The 25,285-nt window shown below is 58.9% G+C and overlaps 1 protein-coding gene across 6 annotated transcripts in view; it reads right to left on the minus strand.

Moving 5' to 3' along the window:
• The window catches only part of DLGAP2 (DLG associated protein 2), a 571,440-nt gene that overhangs the window by 62,286 nt on the left and 483,869 nt on the right, over positions 1–25,285 (minus strand). For 5 of the 6 annotated variants that reach the window (XM_070047249.2, XM_070047250.2, XM_089302832.1 and 2 more), the window contains one exon: positions 23,201–23,403. In XM_070047249.2, coding sequence (XP_069903350.2) covers positions 23,201–23,403 — 203 coding nt within the window. Of the gene's footprint in view, positions 1–174; positions 504–23,200; positions 23,404–25,285 lie in introns of those variants that run through there. The other variant, XM_089302833.1, reaches the window with a different exon arrangement.

A 25,285-nucleotide genomic window follows, 5' to 3' on the forward strand; every position in this document is an offset into this window, starting at 1 on the left:
GCTGAGGGTGCGCAGGCGCCAAGGCAGGGCCGCCGCAGACACACCTGGCGGCCAAAGCCCAGGTGCAGGGCAGGGCCGTCGGCGCCCCGTCCACGCTGATGGCCACGCGGGGGCTGGGTCGCCGCGGAAGAGCAGAAAGAGCCCGTAGCCCCGCTACCCCGCCCCCAGCCTCACCTCCGGCGGCGGTGCCGCCTGCGCCCTCTGCGGCTGCCTGCGCCATTCCGCTCAGGTCTCAGCGCCGAGGAGGGCAGACGCCTAGTCTCCTGCACTCACAGCCCGGCCGCAGGGCTCAGTCCTTCCGCTCGGGCCGCGCCGGGGCTCGCCGGGATAGCACAGGCCTCCAGAGGCCACGGCGCCGCGGCGCGGGGGGACGTTCCGCGGGGTTCCACGCCGCCAACCGACGGCCAGGGCGGAAGGGACAGGCGGCGCGTCCACCCCAGCAGGCTGCGCTGAGGTCACGGCGGAACCCTTGAGGCCGGAGCGCGACCCTGAGCGGCTGGGGGTCAGAGGGCGCGACCCTGAGCAGCTGGGGGTCAGAGGGCGCGACCCTCCCCCTCCGCCGCTCGGGGCGGGCAGCCGCAGAGGCGCGTGGCGCGGTGCGTGGTCGCCGTACAGGGGCTCCAGGCCGGGCCCACAGTGGCTCTCAGGTCGCCAGAAGAGTGGCAGCCCCCTCCAAGCCACTCTCACGCCTCACTCAGCAAGGACTTTGGCAGGGTCGCGCGGCCTCAGCCCTTGGGTGCACTCAGGCCTGGGCTGTGGGGTCACGCCCTCTGACCCCAGGCCGCTCAGGGTCGCGCTCCAGGCCTAAGGGCACCTTCCTGACAGCGTCTGACCCGGGCGGAGCCTCTCGCGGGTGCCCTGTGGCCGCTCTGTGGTCCCCGCGGGAGTCCACAGACGGGTCAGCTCGCACCAGAACCGGCGGCTCCGGGGAAGGTGCTGGAGGAAGCGGGCCTGACGGTGTCGGGGACCGCGGTCGGCGCAGGTGCGGCCGCGAGCCGCAGCCTTTGGAGGGAGCTAGCGCGGGGCCTTCCTCCCGGCTCTGTGCCCAGCCCTCCAGGCCGCAGTGTCCTCTCGGCTCTCGGCCGTGTGCGTGCCTTCCTGCGGACAGCTGGCCCTGCCCGTCCTGTGACAGGTGCTCAGGTGGCTCCCTCGCCTTCAGCGTGCGGGCAGCGCCGCCAGGAACACGGGTGAAGGGCTGGTCAGTGCTGTGTCCACGTTCACCTGGGTTCTCAGTCTGGTTGCTGTCAAGCTGCAGGAATTCCGTACATATTTTGTATATTCATCTTTTATTTTCCTTTCAAACGCTTGGGATTCAGATTTGGGAATATTTGCGTTTAGGGAATGAAATGTCTGCGTGTTGAGACCAAAGTGTCAGAAATTCCTGGACGTGTCCCATACGCCTTACAACAGCCCGAACACGCTTTTACAGGAAACTGAAATGCGTGTACACGAAGCAGAGCCTCACAGGGTGGACTTTTCCGTTGGAAACGTTTTGGATGTTGGACTTGGAGCTTGGAGAGGCTGAGCCATGGGTGGTCGGCAGCGCTGCTCCGCTCCGTGAGCAGCTGTGCCCGCCGCAGGCCAACGCCTTCCTGCCTGTGCCCTTGGTGTGGGCCCACAGAGCCGTCCCGTCCCTGCCCCTCCGCCCCGGCTCTTCTTACAGTCACAGCGTTGCTCCTGCTTTGTTCTCCCGACCCTGGCGAGTGTCTTACCACAGTTCCGTGGCCGCCCTGCTCTCCTGAGTGCCCAGCAGATTGTCACGCTGGGCTGCTTCCTTCGAGATGTCTTCGTCCGATGTTCTCCTTTCTTGAAAGGACCTCGGTGTGGTGTGTGCTCGCTGCAAAACAGACCCCCCCCCCCCCGCCTCCTCTGTGCGGAGCTGGTGTGGAAGCTGTGGCTTCTCCCGGTGCCAGCCATCGTCTCTGGGCACAGCCGTGGCCACCAGAGCCCTGCCACTGGTAAGGCACATGACACTTCTCCAGGCAGCCCTGGAGAAGTGGGGTGGGGGGCGGTGGTGCACAGGACCGCCCGGCCCTCCCCAGCGAAGACGAGAGCTGGGCCGGCCAGGGCTGTGAGTCTGCCAGTGTATACCGCCACCTCTGTTCTCCTCGGGGACGAGACTGCCGGACCCTGCAAGTCAGAGCCAGACCCTGGGACCCTCTTGTCAGAGCTGGGGCACAGGATGGGCTAAGTGCTTCCTCCCAGGAAGGGGAGCCAGGGGGCTCCCCAGATCAGGGGCAGGAAGCCAGGGGTGGGGCTCTCAGGGGACCTCCCTATGCCCTTGGTGAGTTGGGTTTAGGTTTGCCCAGGGCGTGGGAGATGTTCAGTTAATCTCTGATTTCTCACAAAGGGAATCCCGCTGCCAGGCACCACTGAGTTGTGCATTTGTGGGGAGGGGTCTGGGGCGTCTACACCAGCACCTCACTAACTCACATCCAGGAGGGGTCTGGGTGTCTACACCACACACTAACTCATGTCCAGAGGGGTCTGGAGCGTCTACACCAGCACCTCGCTAACTCACATCCAGGAGGGGTCTGGGTGTCTACACCAGCACCTCACTTACATCCAGGAAGGGTCAGGGTATCTACACCAGCATCTCACTAACTCACATCCAGGAGGGGTCAGGGCGTCTACACCAGCACCTCACTTACATCCAGGAAGGGTCAGGGTGTCTACACCAGCATCTCACTAACTCACATCCAAGAGGGGTCAGGGTATCTGTGGGGAGCAGCCCGGACTGGACTGAGTTACTGGAATTAAGACTTATTCTATGCATCTGCTCTCCCACAATATGGCGCTGGGAGAGAAGTAAACAGCTTCCGCACAGCTGCCTCCAGTTCAGCTAATAAACTGTAGGACTTGCTCCTGATTGGAGGAGAGCAGCGTACTCGGCGTGTGGGCAGCCGAGTTAGGATTGGCGGAGGAGGACTATAAAGGAGGAGAGAGACGGCATGCACCAGGAACATCTAAGGGGAACATCTAGCTGAAGGAACACCTGTGCAGCCCCCGAGAAAGCCGGCCGGTGGTGTGCCGCTCCCCTGCGGAAGTGGGGAATGTGGCCAGGGGGAACTGCCCTTCCACGGAGGTGGAAGGGTCAGTAGCCAACCCGGGAAGAACCAGCAGCAAACCCGGGGAGGGCCGAGCAGACGAAAGAACAGCGCAGGGTCCTGTGTCGTTCCTCCACGAAGACGGGGAGCGACAGTATCTACACCAGCATCTCACTAACTCACATCCAGGAGGGGTCAGGGCGTCTACACCAGCACCTCACTGATGTAACACCCAGAGAGCATTTACTACTAATGTAAATACTGGTTTAACAACTCAAGTATTCCTTCCCACAAATGTAAAGATCAATGGACATTGGTCATTGGTCAGCAGATCACCTTGTTATGATTGCAGATCATCGGAGCGTTCACTGAGTATGCTCACATTGCAAGGCAGAATCATGGTGCGGTGGCACCAGGGGTTAGATCCCGAACAGCACCTAGCTGCGAGGGCACCCTGGGACAGATCACAACCAGTCCGCAGCCGGGACTGCTCCCTGGGACAGATCACAACCAGTCCCCAGCCAGGACTGCTCCCTGGGACAGATCACAACCACTGACCAGCCGGGACTGCTCCCTGGGACAGATCACAACCAGTCCCCAGCCGAGACTGCACCCTGGGACAGATCACGACCACTGACCAGCCGGGACTGCTCCCTGGGACAGATCACGACCACTGACCAGCCAGGACTGCATCCTGGGACAGATCACAACCAGTCCCCAGCCAGGGCTGCACACTGGGACAGATCACAACCAGTCCCCAGCCGGGGCTGCTCCCTGGGACAGATCACGACCACTGACCAGCCAGGACTGCTCCCTGGGACAGATCCCGACCACTGACCAGCCAGGACTGCTCCCTGGGACAGATCCCGACCACTGACCAGCCGGAACTGCTCCCTGGGACAGATCCCGACCACTGACCAGCCGGGACTGCTCCCTGGGACAGATCACTACCACTGACCAGCCGGGACTGCACCCTGGGACAGATCACGACCACTGACCAGCCGGGGCTGCTCCCTGGGACAGATCCCGACCACTGACCAGCCAGGACTGCTCCCTGGGACAGATCCCGACCACTGACCAGCCGGAACTGCTCCCTGGGACAGATCCCGACCACTGACCAGCCGAGTGGCAGTGTTCATTAGACAGCCACTGCGTGAGGATGACCGCAGCAGTAATAAGAGCAGGTGGGGGCATGCTGCCTGTCTTTGAGCACATAATTTAATCAGGAAGAGGAGAAAAACAGGAGACAAAAATAAGGAAACCACTCTCCGTGCAACTACAGGAAAGTTACAAGTGGAAAATTCCCACGACAGGAATTTTCCAACAGTTACAAGGCATTTGGTGCCGAGCAGGGCCCTTGGGAGGGAAGTCCCGTGGCCGAGGAGAAGGCGCGGGTGGTGGGCAGGGATCAGAGGGAAGCGTGACGAGACGGCGTTCGTGTGTGCAGGCTGGAGAGCCCCAGGAGGGGAGGTGCCCTTTGGGCCCGTCACTGACCTGTGTAGACGAGCGCTGGAGAAACCGCTGCACACCCTGGGAGGCAGCAGGTGACGGCTCCAGTACTTGGATTCCTGCCACCCACTCGGGAGACCAGATGAAGCTCCTGGCTCCTGTCTGGCTCAGGCCTGGTCCTCGCAGGCATGTGGGGAGTGAACCAGTGGATGGAAGGTCAATCTCTCTCTCTCTCTTTCTCTCTCTTTCTCTCTCTCTCTCTCTCTCTCTCTCTCTCTCTCTCTCTCCTCCCCTTAATCCGTAAGACGGCTCCTGGAGGACTGGAGAATGCTTTAAGGCCGAGGTGGAGGGCGGCAGTCCCCAGCTGTGACGGTGAAGCCCACCACGCGGGGCTTGGGCTCAGGGCAGTTCTGGGCCTGCAGCAGCAGTGTAGCAGGGACGCAGGCTCAGCAGCCGCTCCGTGCTCCCAGCAGTGGCATCGTGACAGTGGCAGGGAGGAGGAGTGTCCAGCAGCAGGGCCCAGGAGCAGGGAGACGGGAGGATGGCAGAGGCAGATCCTTGGAAGAGGTCTCACGCTCGGCTCCTTGTGCAGCTGTAGAGTGTCTGCGGCATGGAGATTTCAGCCTCAGACACGGAGAGCTGCCTGTTGTCACGAACAGTCACACAGGATTGAGGAAGGGACATCCGACCCCAGCTGAGTGATGCTGCTCTCGCAGGACGGGCGCGGCGGCACGGTGGTCCTGTCGGGGCACACCTGGGCCCGGCTGGTGGAGATTCCAGCAGAGAAAACTCAGAGCGCGGAAACTGGCTCCAGACGCTGCGAGACGAGAGCTGGGGACCCCGGGCTGCCTTACTCCTGTTTCCTTGTCAGGCCGGGGTCCTGCCTCCGGGTTTCCTGGAACTCAACCTGCTAGGCCAGCTCCACCCACATCTGCCCATACACACACAGCCCGTGGGCGCTGCCCTCTAAGAGCCTGACACACACCTGACCCGTGGCCACAGGCTGAGCGGCTCAGAGCACCAGCAAGGAGCAGCCCTGGCCTGCAGGTCCTGTGCCCAGCACCACTGGCTGGGCTCCCTGCTCAGGGTCTCACAGGCTGCGGTCAAGGCGTTGGCCACTCTGAGATTCATGTGACACTGGGGGAGAACCCAGGGCCTGGCTGGCTGTCAGGCAGGGCTGCCTTCAGCCCCTAATGGCCCCATCCCTCCCGCAGGCCCCTCCGTCGGTGAGACAGCAGCAGCCTCCCTGTCCTCTTCCTGGACCACAGCTCTGGACTCCACTTCTACCGCCAGCCACCAAAGGCTCCCTGCTCTCACCGTGCCCATGCAGCCACATAATCTAGGAACGGTGGCCTTGGAGCCCACTTAGCTCCACCACGGCAAGGAAAGGCCGTGGGGCCACACACAGGCTGCCCCTCAGGCCCTCACCGGTTTTGTTACAGGCGTTCCGCCATCTCTAGAAACTCATTCCTGAGTACAAGTGACGACTTCCTGACGCCATCAAAGCCCTCTGCAAGCCCTTCGAACTGACGGCAGTAGTAAACGCACGCGTCCTCCGCCCCCGGCAAGCGAGTGCTCCTCCACATCCGGTCACCGCCGACCAAAGGGAGGAAGCGGGGCTCTTCCAGCCCATGGCCTGTGTGGCCTGCTTAGGCCTCTTGCCGAATCTTCAGTTGGACGGCACTCGTGGAGCTCGTATGTGGGTTTTACACTTGCACGAGCCCTCAACGGTAGACTCTGTTCCTGATGACACAGCTACAGATGGTGCTGTGCAAGCTGGCTCCAGGTCCTGCAGCCGTGATCCGCACCACGTGGGCCCAGCAGTACCACGGCCGTCCATCTGCGAGTGCAGTGCGGGGCTCCAGACGAGCTGACAGCCCCGCGCACCGTCATCGCACACCGAGGAGCTGACAGCCCCCTGCACCGTCATCGCACACCGAGGAGCTGACAGCCCCGCGCACCGTCATTGCACACCGAGGAGCTGACCGCCCCACGCATTGTCATCGCACACCGAGGAGCTGACCGCCCCGCGCATTGTCATCGCACACCGAGGAGCTACAGCCCCGCGCACCGTCATCGCACACCGAGGAGCTACAGCCCCCTGCACCGTCATCGCACACCGAGGAGCTACAGCCCCCTGCACCGTCATCGCACACCGAGGAGCTACAGCCCCACACACCGTCATCGCACACCGAGGAGCTGACAGCCCCGCGCACCGTCATCGCACACCGAGGAGCTACAGCCCCTGCACCGTCATCGCACACCGAGGAGCTACAGCCCCGCGCACCGTCATCGCACACCGAGGAGCTGACAGCCCCGCGCACCGTCATCGCACACCGAGGAGCTGACAGCCCCGCGCACCGTCATCGCACACCGAGGAGCTGACAGCCCCGCGCACCGTCATCGCACACCGAGGAGCTACAGCCCCGCGCACCGTCATCGCACACCGAGGAGCTACAGCCCCCTGCACCGTCATCGCACACCGAGGAGCTACAGCCCCGCGCACCGTCATCGCACACCGAGGAGCTGACAGCCCCGCGCACCGTCATCGCACACCGAGGAGCTACAGCCCCGCGCACCGTCATCGAACACCGAGGAGCTACAGCCCTGTGCACCGTCATCGCACACCGAGGAGCTACAGCCCCGCGCATTGTCATCGCACACCGAGGAGCTACAGCCCCGCGCACCGTCATCGCACACCGAGGAGCTACAGCCCCTGCACCGTCATCGCACACCGAGCAGCTACAGCCCCTGCACCGTCATCGCACACCGAGGAGCTACAGCCCCGCGCACCGTCATCGCACACCGAGGAGCTACAGCCCCACGCACCGTCATTGCACACCGAGGAGCTGACAGCCCCGCGCACCGTCATCGCACACCGAGGAGCTGACAGCCCCGCGCACCGTCATCGCACACCGAGGAGCTACAGCCCCGCGCACCGTCATCGCACACCGAGGAGCTGACAGCCCCGCGCACCGTCATCGCACACCGAGGAGCTACAGCCCCGCGCATTGTCATCGCACACCGAGGAGCTACAGCCCCCTGCACCGTCATCGCACACCGAGGAGCTACAGCCCCGCGCACCGTCATCGCACACCGAGGAGCTACAGCCCCGCGCACCGTCATCGCACACCGAGGAGCTGACCGCCCCGCGCATTGTCATCGCACACCGAGGAGCTACAGCCCCACACACCATCATCGCACACCGAAGAGCTACAGTCCCGCACACCGTCATCGCACACCGAGGAGCTACAGCCCCGCGCACCGTCATCGCACACCGAGGAGCTGACCGCCCCGCGCATTGTCATCGCACACCGAGGAGCTACAGCCCCACACACCATCATCGCACACCGAAGAGCTACAGTCCCGCACACCGTCATCGCACACCGAGGAGCTACAGCCCCGCGCACCGTCATCGCACACCGAGGAGCTACAGCCCCTGCACCGTCATCGCACACCGAGCAGCTACAGCCCCTGCACCGTCATCGCACACCGAGGAGCTACAGCCCCGCGCACCGTCATCGCACACCGAGGAGCTACAGCCCCACGCACCGTCATTGCACACCGAGGAGCTGACAGCCCCGCGCACCGTCATCGCACACCGAGGAGCTGACAGCCCCGCGCACCGTCATCGCACACCGAGGAGCTACAGCCCCGCGCACCGTCATCGCACACCGAGGAGCTGACAGCCCCGCGCACCGTCATCGCACACCGAGGAGCTACAGCCCCGCGCATTGTCATCGCACACCGAGGAGCTACAGCCCCCTGCACCGTCATCGCACACCGAGGAGCTACAGCCCCGCGCACCGTCATCGCACACCGAGGAGCTACAGCCCCGCGCACCGTCATCGCACACCGAGGAGCTGACCGCCCCGCGCATTGTCATCGCACACCGAGGAGCTACAGCCCCACACACCATCATCGCACACCGAAGAGCTACAGTCCCGCACACCGTCATCGCACACCGAGGAGCTACAGCCCCGCGCACCGTCATCGCACACCGAGGAGCTGACAGCCCCGCGCACCGTCATCGCACACTGAGGAGCTACATCCCCGCGCACCGTCATCGCACACCGAGGAGCTGACAGCCCCGCACACCGTCATCGAACACCGAGGAGCTACAGCCCCACACACCGTCATCGCACACTGAGGAGCTGACAGCCCCGCGCACCGTCATCGAACACCGAGGAGCTACAGCCCCACACACCGTCATCGCACACCGAGGAGCTGACAGCCCCGCGCACCGTCATCGAACACCGAGGAGCTGACAGCCCCGCGCATTGTCATCGCACACCGAGGAGCTACAGCCCCGCGCACCGTCATCGCACACCGAGGAGCTGACAGCCCCGCACACCGTCATCGAACACCGAGGAGCTACAGCCCCACACACCGTCATCGCACACCGAGGAGCTGACAGCCCCGCGCACCGTCATCGAACACCGAGGAGCTGACAGCCCCGCGCATTGTCATCGCACACCGAGGAGCTACAGCCCCGCACACCGTCATCGCACACCGAGGAGCTGACAGCCCCGCACACCGTCATCGAACACCGAGGAGCTACAGCCCCACACACCGTCATCGCACACCGAGGAGCTGACAGCCCCGCGCACCGTCATCGCACACCGAGGAGCTGACAGCCCCGCGCATTGTCATCAAACACCGAGGAGCTACAGCCCCGCGCACCATCATCGCACACCGAGGAGCTACAGCCCCCTGCACTGTCATCGAACACTGAGGAGCTACAGCCCCCTGCACTGTCATCGCACACCGAGGAGCTACAGCCCCCTGCACCGTCATCGCACACCGAGGAGCTACAGCCCCCTGCACTGTCATCGCACACCGAAGAGCTACAGCCCCGCACACCGTCATCGAACACCGAGAGCTGACAGCCCCGCACACTGTCATCGCACACTGAGGAGCTGACAGCCCCGTGCACCGTCATCGCACACCGAGGAGCTACAGCCCCGTGCACCCTCATCGCACACCGAGGAGCTACAGCCCCGCGCACCGTCATCGCACACCGAGGAGCTACAGCCCCACGCACCGTCATCGCACACCGAGGAGCTACAGCCCCACGCACCGTCATCGCACACCGAGGAGCTGACAGCCCCGCGCACCGTCATCGCACACCGAGGAGCTACAGCCCCGCGCACCGTCATCGCACACCGAGGAGCTACAGCCCCGCGCACCGTCATCGCACACCGAGGAGCTACAGCCCCGCGCACCGTCATCGCACACCGAGGAGCTACAGCCCCGCGCACCGTCATCGCACACCGAGGAGCTGACAGCCCTGCGCACCGTCATCGCACACCGAGGAGCTACAGCCCCGCGCACCGTCATCGCACACCGAGGAGCGGCAAAGCTGCGCCCCTCACACAAGTCACTCTCAGGCTGACTCCAGCACGCCGGACAGCAGCGCCCAGACACAGCAGCTGGTTTTCTCCTTCTGGAAAGACAAGCTCTCCGGCTGGCCCGACGTGACCCGCCGGCCATCAGAGGCCTGACTGCAGGGCCTTCGAGATCTCAGGAGCAGCAGAGGCAGGTCTGTGGCCGAGGGGCGCAGCCAACCAGCCGACGCCGAGACTCGGCTTGAAACGGCAGCGAGTTTTACTAAACAGGTCCCATCAGGGGCGGGTCTCCCAAATCTTAAAGATCAGTGATTCTACTGAATTCACTGTCTTCTTTGGTGCACACCTAGGTATGGAGTCATTCACTCACTTGTTGAGTAATAATTAAGCGAAAGCAGTGAATTTATAAATGAATTAACTACCAAGTAAGCAACTCATAAACAAGTGTATAGTTAGGCCATTTCCTACATGCCTAAAGCTAAAGTTAATTAAAATTCCTAAAAGTTATTTTACAGGGGCCGGTTCTGTAGTGTAGGCGGTAAAGCTGCTGCCTGCAGTGTCGGCATCCTATATGGACACTAGTTCAAGTCCCAGCTGCTCCTCTTCTGATCCAGCTCTCTGCTGTGGCCTGGGAAAGCAGCAGAAGATGGCCCAAGTGCTTGGGCCCCTGCACCCATGTGGGAGACCCGGAAGAAGCTCCTGGCTCTTGGCTTCGGATCAGCGCAGCTCTGGCTGTTGTAGCCATTTGGGGAGTGAACCAGCGGATAGAAGACCTCTCGCTCTCTGTGTGTGTCTCTTCTCTCTGTGTAACTCTACCTTTTAAATAAATAAATAAATCCTTAAAAATTATTTTTTACTGATTTTAAAAGTGAGATGTTAATGATTATGATTAAATTGTTTTTAAAACCACCATTTGTGTTTGAAAACAAATGCTTTTGCAAAGCCCTTTACTGAGTAATCTGGTAATAGATACTTGTATTTTTCCAAGAAACCCTCTCTCCTTCATTTCGTTCACTCAGCTCTTCAAGTTGGAAAGCAAAGCAAACTGCAGAGGGCGCAGGAAACAGTGACGACAGAGGCACGGCCCAACAACACACGTGACGCAGCTAAAGACACACTCTTGGGGTCGTTCATAGTGCCACCTCCGTTACTACGTAAGCCTCCAGCTGAAGAATCAAACGACAAAATAGATATAAAGGAGGCAAAATGAAGACTTTAACACTGAGACCAGGAATACATGCATTGGAAAAGGACAGGGAATCGATTCCCCTACCTGAGACTGTCCTGCACGCGGTCCTCACCATGCTCTCTGGGCAGACCCCGAACCTCACAGACCACCGGGGCGACGCCACTTTCCCTAAGCAAGCTCACAAGAACATTCTCAGGTCGTCAGCCACTCAACCACGAATGCACCAGTGTCTCCTGCAGGTGGACAAGCCTTGTGGACGGGGTGCGGACCCGGGACCTCCGGCCCACGGCGTTACACCGGCAAATGTGGTGTCATGTGGAACAGGCAATGGATTGTTGCTGACCAGCAGACCGAGGGGGAGGAGCTGCGGATCCCCCGGCACTGCCGTCGGAGTGAGCAAGGCAGAGGACGGGCGTGTGCTAGGTTGTGAAGCAAAGTGGGGATGCGACTTGTGAGGCCTGAAGAGTCCCCTCAGGTGGACGTGGAGAAAGCAGACGGAGGCCACCTCCAACACACACGTGCGGGCGTGCCCAGGCCCTGGGAGCTGACCGGGGCCGACAGTGAGGACACGGCGGCCTCGATCCCACAACAGCAACAACTGATACGCAAGGAACCGACTCCCACCAGATCCCCAGGAGGGGGCTCAGCCTCTCAGCCCCCGGGGCCCCACTCCCGACTCGGCACCTGCAGACTTCCTGAGGCCGCTGCAGCCGGCACCGACGGCGGGGCAGAGCAGCTGAGAAACTCGGCGCACGCACAGCCGGCCCAGCTCTGTTTTCAAACTGCGTAGCTACGCACACTCGATGTGCACGTGTAGGTGTCCGGATGGGGACAGTGTGGGCAGTGGATCTCCCCAGCCCCAGGGATGTGAGGAGGAGCGAGCGCTACTCGCAGACAAACGCTCGGGTTGGCTTTTACAGCGAGTATAGCGAATTCTGCGCCCCTAACGGCAGCTAACGCCTAGCCGAGCGACGGCTTCCTGTGGGGTCGCTCCAACACCGCACAGACCCTGCCCACGGAGGCGGTGGTGAGGGCTCGGGGCCGCCGGACGGACTTCCTGTAGGCACGCTTCCCGGAGTCTCTCCCTGAGCTGCACTTCCTGTTTGCCCCACAGCGGCAGAGCTGGTTAGCAAAAGGAGCTGGGATGTTCTGGCGTTCTGGGTCTGTGCAGTTAGCCAATCCAGGGTCAGGCAGTCAGCACAGCACCTGCGTGGGCTACCTGCTCATGACCCAGAAGGGCAGGGGTCGGCAGCCTCCTTCTTTTTAAATTTTCATTCTATGAGAGAGAGAGAGAGAGAGAGAGACAGACAGACAGACAGACAGATGCACCTTCCATGCCCCAGTTCACTCCCCAAATGCATCCAACAGCCTGGGCTGGGACAGCCTGAAGCAGGAGCCCAGAACTCAGTCCAGGGCTCCCGCATGGGTGGCAGAGCCCGGCACCGGCATCAGGCACTGTGCTACGGCATGAGGGTGTCCCGAGCAGCTACTTAACTGCTGCATGGACCCCTCCACCCCAGGTCCTCACTGGGAGTTCTGGCTACAGCCAACAACTGGACATTGACATAAGACACTAGAAATACAGAGAGAGCAGAAAATAAGCCAAATGTGAACTTTCAAAACGTTTTGTTTTTCCTTTTCACTTAGGTTTTGAACTGACTACAAGAATCAAATGGCAGAGAAAAGCAGAGTGAGACCACAACTGTGTGCGTACAGGAGAAACAGGAAGTGGAACCGGTACGGAGCTGAGCCTTTACCAGGAAACGGCTGAAACCAATCAGCATCTGGGGAACAGCCACGGGCGGCTGCCCCGACGCTGCACAGTGTGTGGGGCCACCTCCCTAGGGGCAGAGGAAGGCGGTGCCAAGTGACGCTCTCCTGCCCTCGTCCTCACCCCGCCGACAGACATCTCCGGCTGCCCGGGAGCCACCAGGTACAACCCGGCGGGGCCGCCAGTCCACACGCCGGGTGCTGGCAGCAAGCTCGGCAGAGCCTGGCACGGAACGCTAACCTGGTTTCTTCCAGCTAAAATTAAAGCTCTGGGAGCCGACAGCCAAAGGCGGCGCGGGAGCTCCGTGGGAGCAGATGGCTTCCTATTCATTGAAGAATTGCACATTTAGGGTGCACCATGGTCTCAGGGAAGCTACATCTGGTCTCTTCTGACTGCCAGGAGGGGCCAGAGCCAAGGTTCACACACTTCTTGTAAATGGGTCTTCATGTTGAGTTTTCACAGATGAAGATTCTACCCGTGAACTTAATAGAGGCTTGTTATTAAGGTGATTGGCAACGATTCCTGACAAGTGAACCTCAGGACATTAGTGTCCTGGCTTGCTCTGTGGACACGGAGCACGTATGGCATGCTACGCAGAGGACACCTGTGCAGACACAGCCCTTGCCTGCGAGGTTGTGCAGAGCGTGTGCAAGTGAGCACGGAGCCTCACAAAGCCACGGCAGAGGCAGACTCCCTGGGAGAGGCGCTCCTGGGCTGAGGGTGGGGATAGCGCCCGAGGTGCATTGGGCTGAGGGTGGGATAGCGCCCGAGGGGCACTGGGCTGAGGGTGGGATAGCGCCCGAGGGGCACTGGGCTGAGGGTGGGGGTAGCGCCCGAGGGGCACTGGGCTGAGGGTGGGGGTAGCGCCCGAGGGGCACTGGGCTGAGGGTGGGATAGCGCCCGAGGGGCACTGGGCTGAGGGTGGGATAGCGCCCGAGGGGCACTGGGCTGAGGGTGGGATAGCGCCCGAGGGGCACTGGGCTGAGGGTGGGATAGCGCCCGAGGTGCACTGGGCTGAGGGTGGGATAGCACCCGAGGGGCACTGGGCTGAGGGTGGGATAGCGCCCGAGGGGCACTGGGCTGAGGGTGGGATAGCGCCCGAGGGGCACTGGGCTGAGGGTGGGGGTAGCACCCGAGGGGCACTGGGCTGAGGGTGGGATAGCACCCGAGGGGCACTGGGCTGAGGGTGGGATAGCGCCCGAGGGGCACTGGGCTGAGGGTGGGATAGCGCCCGAGGGGCACTGGGCTGAGGGTGGGGATAGCACCCGAGGTGCACCGAGGAGCTGCCTTGTGCACAGGGCCTGGGAGGCTGCCTTCAGGCCTGGAGAAGGGCCAGGACCACACCCTCCCAGGCTGCCAAGGGCTGGTCATGCCTACTGCCACAGTGAGAGGAGCCCGTGACACAGCAGCAGGGTCGGGGGGGGGGGTCTGAGAGAGGCTTAGACAGAGTGGAGCCCCAACATCAGGAAATGGCTGCGGTGAAAGTGTGGGAGCAGCTTGGAAGGGCCCCCCCCGGATGTGCTCTGGCCGCCGTGGCCTTTCGGGCGGCTGACCGCACCGCACCTGCACGCAGCCCTGCTGCCCGTTTGCATGAAGACTGTTTGCCTGGGGAGGTTCGCATCTGCGCACCTGTGAGCGCCTCTCAGCAGGCCCCGGAGGGACTCTCCCCTGCGTACTCAGCTGGCGCGGGGGCAGCGGGCGCCAGGAGCCAGCACGTGCCTTCTGTGCGACGAATGGGCCCACCCAAACCGGGAGCGTCAGGAGCTGAGGCCCACGCGGCGTCTCCTCAGCCTGGGGAGCCGCTTGCTCCCGATTCCACGGTGCTCTCTTCCACTCGCGGGTTCAGGTGCTGAGCCTGTCAGGGTCTCGGCTTCCGGCACAGCTCTGTGAATTTCAGCAAACCCTGTAAGTGCCACGGCACCGCCAGTGCAGCTACGGCGCTCGGCCTTCCGTGCTGACCACCCCACTCCCAGGCACAGGCCGCGTTACAGAGCTTCCTGCGGTAATTCTTACAGCGCGTGCCTGCTGGCCAGCATTTCCCCGGCTGTGGTTTTGTAAGCGAGCCGTTGTTTCGCTCTCCCTGAGGAGCGGTATTTTCTCTAGATCTAGAATTCTGGGTCAATATGGCTTTCTAATGAGGGCTTAAAGGTGTCCGTTCACCGTCCTCCGGGTGGAGTGGGCCCAACGAGGTCTGCCGCAGCTCCTCACTCCTCTGTGCACAGGGAGTTGATTTCACTCTGGTTTTCTTCAAGATCTTCTTTATCCTTCATTTTCCAGTAGCTTGACTGTGATGTGTGCGGTTTGTTTTTCGTGGTTATCTTTCTGGACAATTTCTTAAATACTCCAATCCGTGGCCTAAGGAGCACCTGCTCCGGAACGTCCCGGCTATTCCGTCTCCAGAGACCTCCTCTGTCTTGCCGTCTCTTGGCATTTTGTTCTGGGACCCTGACTGACATGTGTCTGACCATGCGATGTTGTCCCTGGCTCCTGGTCTGAGTTTCCCGCCTGCTCTCTCCCCCAGCTCCTGTGTGGTGACGTCCACAGCCCACCCCAGGGTCTCCGGTCAGTGACCCCCGGCTCCTGGTCTAAGTTTCCTGCCTGCTCTCCCCCAGCTCCTGTGTGGTGACGTCCACAGCCCACCCCAGGGTCTCTGGTCAGTCACCCCCGGCTCCTGGTCTAAGTTTCCTGCCTGTTCTCCCCCAGCTCCTGTGTGGTGACGTCCACGGCCCACCCCAGGGTCTCTGGTCAGCACTCCTCTGCAGCAGGCGCATCACACTGGCGCTCTCCATGGCGGCTCCCTGGCACGCCTCTGTCACCCACATCTCCTCCTGGTGGCCATTTCTTGAGTGGGCCTCTTTTTTCCTGTGGGTTTCCACGTCCTGAGGGAAGGCGGGGCATCCTGCAGAGTGGCACAGCCTGTTGGGGTGGGGGCGTGGACTGCAGCCATGCCTGGAGGTGACCTGCTCCTGCCCTGGCTCGCAGCAGCCCACGCTGACGCAGGCCCAAGCTGAGTGCTGAACGCTTCTTCTCCATGCTGCCTCCTCACCCGACCCAGGCCCGCTCACGGCCACTGGAGAATTCCCAACTTCTCCCACGGATGCACCTCACCCGACCCGGGCCCGCTCACGGCCACTGGAGGATTCCCAACTTCTCCCATGGACGCACCTCACCCGACCCAGGCCCGCTCACGGCCACTGGAGGATTCCCAACTTCTCCCACGGATGCACCATAAGAAAGTGAGCAAAGCTGCATTTTTCACTTCTCGGCATGAGTTTCAGAAATTTATTTGGTGTTGGCTGGCACTGAGGCATAGCGGGTAAAGTCTGAGTGCAGTGCCAGCATCCCATAATAGCACTGGTTCATGACCCGGCTGCTCCACTTCCAATCCACCTCTCTGCTATGGCCTGGGAAAGCAGTGGAAGATGGTCCAAGTCCTTGGGGCCCTGCACCCATGTGGGGGACATGGAAGAAGCTCCTGGCTTCTAATCGGCCCAGCTCCAGCCACTGCAGCCATTTGGGGAGTGAATCAGCAGATGGAATCTCTCTCTCCCTCTGCCTCTCTGTAATTTCCTTTCAAATAAATAAGAAAATCTTATAAAAATTTTATTTGGTGTAAATTTTAATATTTTTATTGTTGAGTGGTATAATCCCAGAAGTTAGTTTTAACATTTTAAGAACAGTGCTTTCCTGGCCTTTGTCAATTTTTACATTAGGGTACTACTTCCTTACATTAGAGTACTACTTCCTTACATTAGGGTACTGCTTCCTTACATTAGGGTACTACTTCCTTACATTAGGGTACTACTTCCTTACATTAGAGTACTACTTCCTGACATTAGGGTACTACTTCCTTACATTAGAGTACTACTTCCTTACATTAGAGTACTACTTCCTTACATTAGGGTACTACTTCCTTACATTAGGGTACTACTTCCTGACATTAGGGTACTACTTCCTGACATTAGGGTACTACTTCCTTACATTAGAGTACTACTTCCTGACATTAGGGTACTACTTCCTTACATTAGGGCACTACTTCCTTATACTAGGGTACTACTTCCTTACATTAGGGTACTACTTCCTTACATTAGGATACTAATGATTTGAGCAGCATCTTTACACATTCAGAACATGAGTATCTGTCTCTTATTCTTCAAAACTCTTTCCCAAGTTTTTGTTATTATTTTACCTTGGTGACAGTACCAACTTTGTTCATTTATTTTTGCCAAAAAGAAACTACATTCTTTAAATTCAAATCAGTCAATATCTTTGTTTCCTCCCATGGAATCATGTTTAAATACATCTGGAGCAAGATTACAGAGTATTCATATCCATACATGTATATGCATATATACACACATGCATGTATGTGAATGTGTCATATTTTATGCTTATATAAATCCATCAGGATTTATCTTTGCATATACTATGAAGTACATTTTTAAAAAGTCTTTAATTTTTCTTTCTTTGAAAAGGGGGGGGAGGGAGAGAGAGAGAGAGAGAGGGAGGGAGAGAGAGAGAGAGAGAGAGAGAGAAAGAGTGATCTTCCATTAACTGGTTTACTTCCCACATGCCTACAGTAGCCAGGGCTGGGCCAAGCTGAAGCCAGGAGCTGAAAACTATCTCGGTCTCCCACAGGAATGGTGGGGTCTCAAGTATGAGAGTCACCTCCTGCGCCCCATCCCAGGGGGTGAAATTAGCAGGAAGCTGGGATCAATCACGAAGGCGCCAGGACTCAAATCCAGGCTGTCCCAGCTGGGCTGCTGGTATTCCAGGTGGGGTCTCAATGACTGCACAATGCCCACCCTGAAGTAGTCTTGAAAGAAGCCCTTTTCCTATCAGCTTCAAGTGCTACCTTCTCCTGAGAATGACTCAGAGACGGCAAGAATCATGAGAGCTTTACAGTGAAAATCACAAAGCACCGATGAAAGAACATGAACAGAAAATCGAAAATCCATGCTCATGGATGAGAAGAATCGATATTGTGAAAAACCTAAGGCAAACCACAGGTTCAGTGTGATCTCCATCAGCACACCAATGGCATCCTTTACGTAATTAGAAAAATCCTACAATTCTAAGGAACGGGAGACCTGGCATAGCCAATGCGCTCCTGAGCAATGCGAATCAAGCTGCAGGCACAGCAACTCCCGGCTTCAAAGCATTCTGCAAAGCTGTAGTCACGGAAAGTGCATGGCACTGGCCTAGAAATAGACACAGCTGAATGAACAGAACAGAACTCCCACATACAGCTGACTGATTTCTCTCTCTCTCTCTTTTTTTTTTTTTGACAGGCAGAGTGGACAGTGAGAGAGAGAGACAGAGAGAGAAAGGTCTTCCTTTTGCCATTGGTTCACCCTCCAATGGCTGCCGCGGCCGGTGCACCGCGCTGATCCGATGGCAGGAGCCAGGTGCTTCTCCTGGTCTCCCATGGGGTGCAGGGCCCAAGCACCTGGGCCATCCTCCACTGCACTCCCGGGCCACAGCAGAGAGCTGGCCTGGAAGAGGGGCAACCGGGACAGAATCCGGCGCCCCGACCGGGACGAGAACCTGGTGTGCCGGCGTCACAAGGCAGAGGATTAGCCTAGTGAGCCACGGCATCAGCCTGGCTGACTGATTTCTGACAAGGTTTCCAAGAACATACATCAGCCTTTTCAATAAATGGTGCTGGCAAACCTGATATACATTTGTGTAAGAATGAAATTAGATTCCTATCTCTCACCCCCATACAAAAATCAACTCAAGATAGATCAAAGTCGTAAAGGTAAGATCTGAAACTAGGGAAAGCTAGAAGAAAATACGGGGGACTTCAAATCGTGGGACCAGGCAATGACTTCTGGATAAAGTCCCCACGTGCACGTGATGAAAGCAAAATAAGACAAATGGAAGTATATGGAACTCAGGAGTTTCTGCACAGCAAAGGGAGCCACCCAGTGAAGAGACACCTGTCAGAAGGCGAGAAGTATTTACAAGCTTCTAATTCAACAAAGGATTAAGAGCCAGAATATATGCAGAATTAAAACTCAACAACACCGCCAAAATCCCAACCAGGCAACAAATGACCGAAGGACCTGACTAGCAGGCACACAGACAGGTGACAAGTGAGCCGCTTGGTTTACTCTCTTCTGTGAGTGAAAGACTTCTATTAGCGTGCCCTATTTAGACAGAGTGTCAAGGTCCAAGTGAAAGGATAGATATGCACAATAAGATTCATATTAAATTACTTGAAGGACTGGGCTGATGTCGTCCATTTCACGGAAGGAAGACCAGGCCAGACAGAACAGCACCATACCAGGAGAACAAGCTCCTGGAGACAGAGCATCCGCGGCTCTGCGTCACATGGTCGATGACAAAGGCTGACAACAGCCACGTGAAAACCAGGCTTCTTCCAGCCCTAAAGCAGTCACCAGAGAATTGCTGGCACAGGCCCTGCCGCCTAACGGCAGCCTGGCATGGAAGGCTCCCGGTGCTAGTGCACCAATGGGATAACTCAATGAGAACCTGGGCCCCAGCTTATCACACTGAAGCCAAGTATCCCCAGCTCACCCTGCAGGTACACCTGTGTCCTTGTACACCTGCTGGAGTTCACAGGAGTCTGCACACAGTCACTCTGCACCTACACAGGTTCTGCCGTCCTGCTCCTGCCAAGAGCTTCTGTACAGAAGGTGGGGGCACTAGGGGCACGGGAAAGCCCAGTGATTTCAACTGTATCTTAATGATCATTTTAGAAGGATCAATTTTGTCTCATACGGCCATTTGGTGTTTAAAAAACCTCTAGAATGAACAGGGCATACGGATGCAAATTTACTTGCAAAACATGAGGTGACGTCAACGTAAGTGATTTCCACACTTTGCCTTGTGGTGTCTGGGAAGCGTCCCTTGGGGCCTGCACCTCCCAGGGTTCCGTGTCTCCCAGGGGCTCGTGTGTGGAGGGTGCAGGGTGGCACGGGCAGGAAGAGGCTAGGGAAAGCTAATCTTGGTCACTGAGTGTGACTTTGCTGACCAGGTCACGGGAATTCTGTCAAGCAGCTTGGAGGAGCGCCGTGGGAGGGAGGGGTTCGCAGGTCAGGACTGGGCGGCTCAGGAGTCGCATGGAAGCCTGCCATGATGGGCTGGTCAGGCAGAGAGCAAGGACGCGGAGACGGAAGCTAAGGTGAACATGGCTTCAGTGACCCACTGCCTCCCGAGAACAACCTCCGGGGTGAGCCCGTGACCGGCAGCCCCGCCCCCAGCGCACTGCCTAGCTGCCGGCATTGTACAGTCTCCACGTAACCCAGTGACCACTAGCACCCACCGGGGAACTGTCAACACGGACTGTGGGCTTGAACGTTCCTGTGTGTCTGGGGAGCCGAGTGCACCTCGGTCCATGCAGGGACCCTTCCACGGGAGCCCCAGGCTGCCGGCTCTCCATCACGTGGAGGCGGCCCCAGCTTCTAGTCACGATGCTTCCCCTTACATGTGTCTCATCTGGTCTGGCATTCTGACACCTCAGCTCCTGTATTTCATTGAGCGGGGTAATACAGACAGGTTCTAAGTTGGTGAAAACATTGTTTGTAATTCAATTTCTTTTTAAATTTTTATCCTGTAACCTAAAGTAAATGATTGGATCTGTCAGAAGTTGTATCCTTGTTGATGAGGCCTGAATGCAGAAAGCTGTAGAGCCGACAGGTGCACCCGGGCAGATCATCCCTCACCTGGTGACTCAGCACCAGGACAGGACACTGCAGAGCCGACAGGTGCACCCGGGCAGGTCATCCCTCACCTGGTGACTCAGCACCAGGACAGCACACTGCAGAGCCGACAGGTGCACCCGGGCAGGTCATCTCTCACCTGGTGACTCAGCACCAGGACAGGACACTGCAGAGCTGACAGGTGCACCCGGGCAGGTCATCCCTCACCTGGTAACTCAGCACCAGGACAGGACACTGCAGAGCCGACAGGTGCACCCGGCAGGTCATCCCTCACCTGGTAACTCAGCACCAGGACAGGACACTGCAGAGCCGACAGGTGCACCCGGCAGGTCATCTCTCACCTGGTGACTCAGCACCAGGGCAGGACACTACAGAGCCACCTCCCCCTCCACTCTGCAGGCACACGGATCCCCTGCTTGCCTGGGAAAGCAGGGGAGGCTCAGGCAGTGCCTGGCCTCCACCCCGGATGCTCCTGCCAGGACGACACATGCAGGGAATGGTGGGAAGCCAGTCATGTCCTTCGGGTCATGTGCATAGCTGACTTACCGGTTTTATCTGTTTATAATTTGGAAATGAGTAGAATTTATCAATAACGTATCTTTGTTCAAATGGACAAGGCATTGATATTCCACTTGTAAAGCTAGTTCTCTCCCCACCATGTGCGAAAACCTGTTTCTTAGAGATGCACTTACAGAGACACAGAAGTCCAGTGGGGGCTCTGTGCACACAGCCTCTGACGTTCACACAGTAGGGACACACACAGTAGGGGCATACACACAGTAGGGACACACGGTCACACAGCAGGAGCATGGGGGTGGAGGCCAGGAACACATTCCTACATCACACACATTCATACCCTCACAGAATAGGGACACACACTCGCACAGTGGGGACACACACAGTAGGAACACACTCATATAGCAGGGACATGCACACATCCCCACACATAACAGGGGCATGTGCCTGCACAGTAGGGACATGCTCACACAGTAGGGACACGCTCACACAGCAGGGACACACACTCACACAGCAGGGACACACACACTCACGTAGTAGGGGGGCACACACACACAGCAGGGACACACACACGGCAGGGACACACACACAGCAGGGACACACTCACACAGTAGGGACACACACAGTAGGGGGACACACACAGCAAGGATACACTCACACAGTAGGGACACACACTCACACAGTAGGGACACACACTCACACAGCAGGGATACACTTACACAGTAGGGACACACTCACACAGTAGGGACACACACAGTAGGGGCACACACACAGTAGGAACACACTCACACAGTAGGGGCACACACTCACACAGTAGAGGCACACACACAGCAGGGATACACTCACACAGTAGGGGCACACTCACGTAGTAGGGGGGCACACACACAGCAGGGACACACACACGGCAGGAGCATAGGCTTGCACACCGGAACATGCTCACACACATTCACACACTCTCGCACAGTGTGGACACACACAGTAGGGATGCACGTATATAGCAGGAACACACACACATACCCTCACATAGTGGGCATACACTCACAGAGCAGAGACACATCCTCACACACTAGGGACACACAGTAGGGACACATACCCTCACATAATGGGCAGGCTCACACGTTAGGGACATGTGCTCACATGACAGTGACACAGACACCCTCTCGTAACAGGGGCACATGCTTTCACTGTAGGTACACACAGACAACCTCACTTAATAGGGGCACACACTCAAACAGTAGGGACACACACACCCTCACACAAGAACCCTTGCATGGTAGGGACATGTGCTTGCATGATAGAGACATGTGATCATACAGTAAGGACTTGTGCTCATATGGTAGGGACACACGCTCACATGGTAGGGACATGTACTCACACAGTAGGGACACATGCTTGCATGGTAGGGACATGTGATCACACCATAGTGACATGTGGTAGGGACATGTGCCTGCATGGTAGGGACACATGCTCACACGGTAGGGACATGTGATCACACCGTAGTGATGTGTGGTAGGGACATGTGCTTGCAAGGTAGGGACACACGCTCACAGTGGGGACATGTGCTCACATGGCAGGGATATGCACTCACACGGTAGGGACATGTGATCACATAGTAGTGACATGTGGTAGGGACATGTGCTTGCATGGTAGGGACACATGCTCACACAGTAGGGACACGTGCTCGCACGGTAGGGACATGTGATCACACTGTAGTGACGTGTGGTAGGGACATGTGCTCACATGGTAGGGACACATGCTCACACAGTGGGGACACGTGTTCGCATGGTAGGGACATGTGATCATACCGTAGTGACATGTGGTAGGGACATGTGCTTGCATGGTAGGGACACACGCTCACACAGTGGGGACATGTGATCACACCGTAGTGACGTGTGGTAGGGACATGTGCTTGCATGGTAAGGACACACGCTCATAGTAGGGACATGTGCTCACATGGCAGGGATATGCACTCACACGGTAGGGACATGTGATCACACAGTAGGGACACACACTCGCAGGGTAGGCACGCGCATTCCCTGACGGAGGCCGGAGCCTGGGTGGCATCAGAGAGGCACCGGCGCATCACACTGCGTCTCAAATACTGTGCGGACGCCGCCATGACACTTCCTCAGAGCCGTCCGCACCGGGAAGTCACCGTCCCTGCTGAGGAGAGCCGGGGCCGCCTCGCTTACGTGTGCAGGGCTCCCAGCGGCCGGGGTCCCGCGGGCCTCAGCAGCGGCTCCCGCGCCGTCGGCGACGTCTTGGGACTGGAGTCCGAGCCGCCGCTCTCCTCGTCGCCCATGGCTTTGATGTAGCTGCCGCTGCGCATCCTGCGGCACGGGATCTCCTCGTCCTTGCCGCCCGCCGGGTACCCGGCCCACTCGTCCTGAGGCACCTAGGGGAGAGCAGGCACAGCCGATCAGTCTGCCCAGCGCGCCGCAGGGAGGACGCTCGCCTGGCGCCCGCCATCATGCACTGGGGCGGGCACGTGGCCCCGTGACAGGATGGGGCGGGAACATGAGGGCATGGGGCAGGGGATGCGGCCACGTGACAGGACGGGGGTGAGGATCATGGGAGTGGGGGATGCGGCCACGTGACAGGACAGGCGGGGAGTGAGGATCATGGGAGTGGGGGATGCGGCCACGTGACAGGACAGGCGGGGAGTGAGGACCATGGGAGTGGGGGATGCGGCCACGTGACAGGACAGGCGGGGAGTGAGGACCATGGGAGTGGAGGACGCTGCACGTGACAGGACAGGCGGGGAGTGAGGACCATGGGAGTGGGGGATGCAGCCATGTGACAGGAGAAACAGAGGAAACGTGAGGGCTTTCGGGCAGGAGGTGCGGCCATGTGACAGGACAGAGGTGGCTGGAAAGCAAGGGCCGCTGGGGCAGAGCTTGTCCCCTCATCAGCGAGAACTGTGCCACGGTGCCGCTCCTGTGGCAGCCTGAGAACAAGGCCAGGCATGGGGGAGGAAATGCGGGTCAGGGTCTGGCCCCCACCTGCCCGCACATGACGTGGCGAGAACCATGCCCGGGGCCAGTGCACATCCCCCTCCCATGCGAGAAGGAGCCCTCGTGCCTCACGCATGTCAGAGATTAGAACCAAGCCGCCCACGCAGTGCCGTCCACCCGGCGTCCAGTGCACAGCCACCAGGAGGAGATGGCCGGCCCACGCTGTGTCCACCCTCGGCGCCCAGCGCCCAGCGCAGCTCTCCCTGCCACTCCACCGGCTTTGGGCCACCACAGCCACGCTCACGGACACAAAACTACAGCAGCGTGTGGGACCCCACAACCACCACGTGGGCCTGCGGTGCGGGGCGCGGCTGCGTGCCTCCTGCCGCACTGCTTGAGGAGATAGGAGAGCCCCGGGGAGGGCGTGTGGGTTCCGTGCCATCATCATGAAAGGGCCTCTTGCTCCCGTCCTGACCCCCATCCCTCAGGCTCCTGGGAGGGAAGCCCCTCGCCCGGGGCCTTCGTTCGCTCTGGAACCGCACACGGATGGGATGCGTGGCTTTGGCAGGTCTGCCTTGTGCACACAGGAGCCCGGGAGTGGGGCAGCGCAGCCCACTGCACTCCTTACACGGCCTGCGCTGGGGTCTCATCAGGCAGGAGCACGACCCTAACCCTGGCTCCTGGTTTTGGCTACCAGCAGCCATCTGGGAGTGAACCAATGATGGAAGACCTCTCTTGCTCTAATTCTGCCTTTCAAAGGAATAAAAATCATTCAAAAAAATCTCAGGGTCAGCGTTGTGGCACAGCGGGTAAAGGTGCACATCTCATATGGCCACCGGTTCTGCCCCGGCTGCTCCACTTCCGATCCAGCTCCCTGCCACAGCTTGGGAAAGCGGCAGAAGATGGCCCAAGTGCTCAGGCCCCTGCACCCATGTGGGAGACCCGGAAGAAGCTCCTGGTTCATGGCTTCCACTTGGCCCAGCCTGGTTGTTGTGGCCATTTGGAAGATCTCTGGATCTCTGTGTCTCTGCCTTTCACATTAATGAATACCTTATTTTTAAAAGTTATCTATTTTATTTGAAAGTTGGAGTTACACACAGAGAGAAGGAGAAGCGGGGGGGGGGGGAGAGCGAGAGAAAATCTTCCATCTGCTGTTCACTCCCCAAAGGACTGCAACAGCTGGAGCTAAGCTGATTTGAATCTAAGAGCTACAAGCTTCTTCCAGGTCTCCCATGTGGGTGCAGGGCCCGAGCACTTGGGCATCTTCCACTGCTTTCCCAGGCCACAGCAGAGAGCTAGATTGGAAGTGGAGCAGCCAGGACT

This window comes from Oryctolagus cuniculus, chromosome 8 (genome assembly GCF_051225735.1).
Source record: "Oryctolagus cuniculus isolate XC-2025 breed Fujian yellow rabbit chromosome 8, ASM5122573v1, whole genome shotgun sequence".
NCBI lineage: Eukaryota > Metazoa > Chordata > Mammalia > Lagomorpha > Leporidae > Oryctolagus > Oryctolagus cuniculus.